General features: G+C 49.7%; 1 protein-coding gene across 1 annotated transcript in view; it reads left to right on the forward strand.

The window, feature by feature from the left end:
* The first annotated feature begins 5,145 nt into the window (after positions 1-5,145).
* The window catches only part of LOC106818154 (ras-related protein Ral-A-like), a 3,314-nt gene continuing 3,248 nt past the window's right edge, over positions 5,146-5,211 (forward strand). The window contains exon 1 of the mRNA XM_014822878.1: positions 5,146-5,183. Coding sequence (XP_014678364.1) covers positions 5,146-5,183 — 38 coding nt within the window. The remainder of the gene's footprint in view (positions 5,184-5,211) is intronic.

Raw genomic sequence — 5,211 nt, forward strand, 5'->3', positions numbered from 1 at the left:
GGGATATATATATATATATATATATAAGCCGTCGTGAGTAAATAGGAAATCGTTAGTAGTGTTTGCTTAGACTTGCTGTTCTCGGTCTAGTTAATAGTTTTTTTTGCATCGTTTTGACTGTTTTTCTTCTTCCGTCCCCACGCCATTGGTCGCTGCCTATACAATCAATCAGTACTAGCAATCAGAAGAAACACTCAACTTGTGTTTGCGTTGGTTTTTTACCAACCCCCGTATCGTCTGCTGTAACGTGACGTTGCGGTGACAGATGTTTGCGGTTAGAAACAACTGTGAGAGTTTCTTCCGTGACAAGAAAGTTCCGTTTTTGGACCAATTTAACCGTAGCTACGTTTCACGAAGACGTTTGTTTTTGGTTGCGGCTGGTTGCCATTACAATGAATGCTGATGTCTAACCCCTACCTTCCAACCACCCCACGCCACCACAGCCCCCACCCTCACCAGCCCCACCTTACCTGCTCTAACCCCACCCACAACTTTGGCTTTCTTATCCCCACCCACACCTTTCTTATCTCCACCCTCATCTTTCTTATCCCCACCAACACCTTTCTTATCCCCACCCACACCTTTCTTATCTCCACCCTCATCTTTCTTATCCCCACCCACACCTTTCATATTCCCCACCTTATCCGGCCACCGTCCCGCACCTTCTTATCGCCCACCCGCAACCTTTCTTATCCGCCACCCCACGCTTTCTTATCCGCCACCCGTCACCTTTCATTTTATCCCCCACCCACACGCTTTCTTATCCCCACCACACCTTTCTTTCCGGCCACGCCACGCCTTTCTTATCCCCACGCGCGCACTTTCTTATCCTCGACCCACAACTTTGTTTATCCCAACCCTCACTCCAGTCCACCCCCTAACTCACTCACCCTACTCCCCACCCTAATCCGCACACCGCTCACCCCCTATCCCCCACCCTCACCGCCGTTCAACCGCCACCGCTCATCCGTCAACCCGCCTAACGCTGCAGCCCCACGGCCTATCCCGCACCACTTCACCCTCGACCGTTCCACCTGCTGCTGCCGTTGGCATATTAAGATTGAATTTATGCGCATTTATATATTTATTAAGGAATCGATTAGTCTTCGGCGGTGTTTTCTCTCGGAGAGGCCGGTTTAAACTCCGCTGGGGCTATGGGAGATAATTTTCCTCCTCCCCTCTCACCCCTGCGCTCATTCTTTCCCCTCTCTGCCTCATGCACATGTAAATTAGTTTGCGCGCGCTCCGCTAATTGCCATGTCGATCGCTCTAATAACATGAACTGTGCCCAAGCTGGCGGCGGGCGGGCGGCGCGGGCGCGGCGGCACACATGGCAGAGTAGGGCTTGATTGCCGCGCGAAGCGCTGCTGCGTAATGACACTGAGGCGAAGAGACTCGGGCATATATAGCAGTGTTTGTGAAGTCCCGTGTTGTCGAGCGGTAGCAGCGGTGGTCGCGCCCCTCCCTCCTCCTCCCGCGCCTTTATCGGGCGCTCCGATAAACGGGCGCAGTCGATTAGGCGGGCGTGCGTGTCCTTTGAAAAACAACCCTCACGCACGTGGCGTTTGTGTGTGCGCGAGTGTGCGTGCGTGCGTGGCGTACAACGTGCGTTGCGTGCGGCGTGCGTGCGTGCCGTGCGTGCGTGTCCAATCTTTTCCTCGCTATAGCGAGGACCGCCGAATATTAATCAAGCGAATTAATTGGAAGGACCTGCCCTTATTCTTACTTCTTGACTTATTGCTTCGGGTTTCTTCTCACCTAGTCTCGCAGCTGTTTCTCAGTCTCCTCTAAGTCCAGTTCGCCCCTACCCTTCTCATCTGTCGCCAGCTTCTCGTCTCCGCTTTTTAGGTCGCAGCCTGGCCGCTTCTATGCTATCCGCTCACTGCATCGCTCTAGTGCAGTTCGCCCCTACCCTTCTATCTATGTCCCTCACGTCTCGTCTAAGTTCAGTTTGCCCCTTACCCTTCATATCTATGCGCCTCACTCTCGTCTAGTCAGTTCCTTTACCCTTCTTCTCCTCTATCCCTACAGCTCTAAGTCTAGTCTAGTTCCACTAACCCTTCTCTCTCGTGTCTTCCCCATCTCTAGTCTCGGCGGATGAAGCGAGCTCATGCGACATGTCAGGACTGATTGAAAACAAGATTCAACACAGCGGTAATGAAACAAGTAGCTGAAAACAAGTGCTGAATAATTTATCTACTGCTTGTTATTTCTGTCGAGATTTTATTGTTTTAGCGGATTAGAAGACGTAACGCGGGAGATAGGAATGATGGAGATAAAGAGCGAGGGGGGTTGGGGAGCGAGATAGATGAGTGAGAGGGTGGAGGGAGAGACAGAGCGAGAGAGAGAGAGCAGAGGAGACGAGGAAGAGAGAGGAGAGAGAGAGAGAGAGAGAGAGAGCAGAGAGAGAGAGAGAGAGAGAAGAGGAGAGAGAGAGAGAGTAGAGAGAGAGAGAGAGAGAGAGAGAGAGAGAGAGAGAGAGAGAAGAGAGAGAGAGAGAGAGAGAGAGAGAGAGAGAGAGAGAGAGAGAGAGAGAGAGACGAGAGAGAGAGAAGAGAGAGAGAGAGAGACGAGAGGAGAGAGAGAGAGAGAGAAGAGAGAGAGAAAGAGAGAGGAGAGAAGAGAAGAGAGAGAGAGAGAGGAGAGAGAGAGAGAGAGAGAGAGGAGAGAGAGAGAGAGTAGAGAGAGAGAGAGCGAAGACAGAGAGGAGAGAGAGAGAGAGAGAGAGAGAGAGAGAGAGAGAGAGAGAGAGAGAGAGAGAGAATGAGAGAGATAAGAGAAGAGAGAGAGAGAGAGAGAGAGAGAGAAGAGAGAGAGAGAGGAGAGGAGGAGAAGAGAGAGAGAGGAGAGAGGAGAGAGAAGCACGAGAGAGAGAGAGAGAAGAGAGAGAGAGAGAGAGAGAGAGAGAGAAAGATAGAAAAGCGAGAGAAAGAGTAGGTAAGAAAGTGGAGAGAGAGAAGGAGAGAGAGAGGAGAGAAGAGTAGAAGAGAGAGAGAGAGAGAGAGAGAGAAGGAGAAGAGAAAAGAAGAGAGAGAAAGAAGAGAGAAGAGAGAGAGAGAGAGAGAGAGGAGAGAACAAGAAGGAATAAAAGAAGAAGAGAGAAGGATGAGAAAGGGAAGGAAGACGAGGAGAGAGGAGAGAAGAGAGAGGAGAGCGTATGAGAAGAGAGAGAGAGAGAGAGAGAGAGAGAGAGAGAGAGAGAGAATGAAGAGAGAGAGAGAGAGAGAGAGAGAGAGAGAGAGAGAGAGAGGAGAAGACGAGAGAGAGAGAGAAGAGAGAGAGAGAGAGAGAGAGAGAGAGAGCAAGAAGCCGTGAGATGATAACAGGGTTGATCGTGATCACTACGAAAGATGGAAACCTAGAGGACGAGTGAGACACGAGGGTTAAAAGCAGGTCGATGACAAGAAATCAGCTTTAGTATTTGCGTTAGCAACCCTGCACTACTAGCTATTCTAGTGAGACACGAGGGTTAAAAGCAGGTCTATGACAAGAAATCAGCTTTAGTATTTGCGTTAGCAACCCTGCACTACTAGCTATTCTAGTGAGACACGAGGGTTAAAAGGCATGGGGGTCTATTAGCAAGAATATCAGCTTTAAGTATTTGCGTTAGCACGCAGGCCTGCACTACTAGCTATTCTAGTGAGACACGAGGTTAAAAGCAGGTCTATGACAAGGAAGAAACGGCTTGTATTTGCGTTAGCACACTTCAATACAGTACTACAGAGTCATACACTTTCATACAGTACTAACTCTCCTAACTACTAATACACCGCATTGCTGCTACTAATATACCGACTGTGGGTACTGTCTACACTACTGTGTGGGTGTGTGGGTACTGTGGGGCCAGCGTGGAGCCGGGGGAAGCAGCGACTCCCGCCGGCACTTACTCATGCCCTCTAATGAAATTCTACATCGTGTCAGCACTGCAATGACATTACGGCGGTACAATGAAAAAGCACGGAGAGTGCGAATCGGTTTCTTCGTGCAATGCGACCTTCGGTTGGTGTGCTAGTTCGTGGCGCGTGGATGGAACGCTTGGCTTGTGTTGTGTGCGTGTGTGCGTGCGTAGTGTGCGTAACCCCCCGTGGCATACGTGGCGTGCGTGCGTCGGCGTGTGTGCGTGATGTTAAGATGTATGCATGATGTTAATATGTATGTATGTGTGTTGTGTGTGTGTGTGTGTGTGTGTGTGTGTGTGTGTAGTGTGTGTATGTGTGTGTGTGGTGTGTGTGTGTGTGTGTGTGTGGTGTGTTGTGTGTTCGTGTGGTGGTACGTGTGCCGTGTCCGTGTCCCGTGTCCGTGTGTCTGTGTCTGTGGTCTCGTGTGTCTGTGTCTGTGTTCTGGTGTCTGTGTGTGTGTGTGTGTTGGGTGGGTGGTCTGTGTCCTGTGTGTGTGTGTCTGTGTTGTGTGTGTGTGTGGTGTCTGGTGTGTCTGTGTCCTGTGTCTGTGTCCTGTGTCTGTGTGTGGATGTGTATGTATGTGTGTGTGTGTTTGTGTGTGTGTGTGTGTGTGTGTGTGTGTGTGTGTCTTTACTCTTTACGCTGTGTGTGTGTGTGTGTGTGTGTGTGTGTGTTGTGTGTGTGCGTGTGTGTGCGTGTGTGTGTGGTGTGGTGTGTATGTATGTATGTGTGTGTGTGTGTGTGTGTGTGTGTGTGTGTGTGTGTGTATGTGTGTGTGTGTGTGTGTGTATGCTAGACGGGGCGGTGAGAGGATTGTATCTTCATTGCGGAGTGTGTAAGATGGTGTAGAGATGGTTAGAAGGTGCGGCTGTGGAGAGAAAGATGGGAATATGTAGCAGGGATGGGAAAGATGGGAAGATGTAATAGGAATGGGAAAGATGGGAAGATGTAACAGGGATGTGAAAGATGGGAAGATGTAACAGGAATGGGAAAGATGGGAAGATGTAACAGGAATGGGAAAGATGGGAAGATGTAACAGGAATGGGAAAGATGGGAAGATGTAACAGGAATGGGAAAGATGGGAAGATGTAACAGGAATGGGAAAGATGGGAGGATGTAACAGGAATGGGAAAGATGGGAAGATGTAACAGGAATGGGAAATATGGGAAGATGTAACAGGAATGGGAAAGATGGGAAGATGTAACAGGAATGGGAAAGATGGGAAGATGTAACAGGAATGGGAAATATGGGAAGATGTAACAGGGATGGGAAAGCTAGGGACAGGTAACTGGAATGGGAAAGATGGGAAGAT

The sequence above is a fragment of the Priapulus caudatus genome, unplaced genomic scaffold, assembly GCF_000485595.1.
Source record: "Priapulus caudatus unplaced genomic scaffold, Priapulus_caudatus-5.0.1 Scaffold2062, whole genome shotgun sequence".
Lineage (NCBI taxonomy): Eukaryota > Metazoa > Priapulida > Priapulimorpha > Priapulimorphida > Priapulidae > Priapulus > Priapulus caudatus.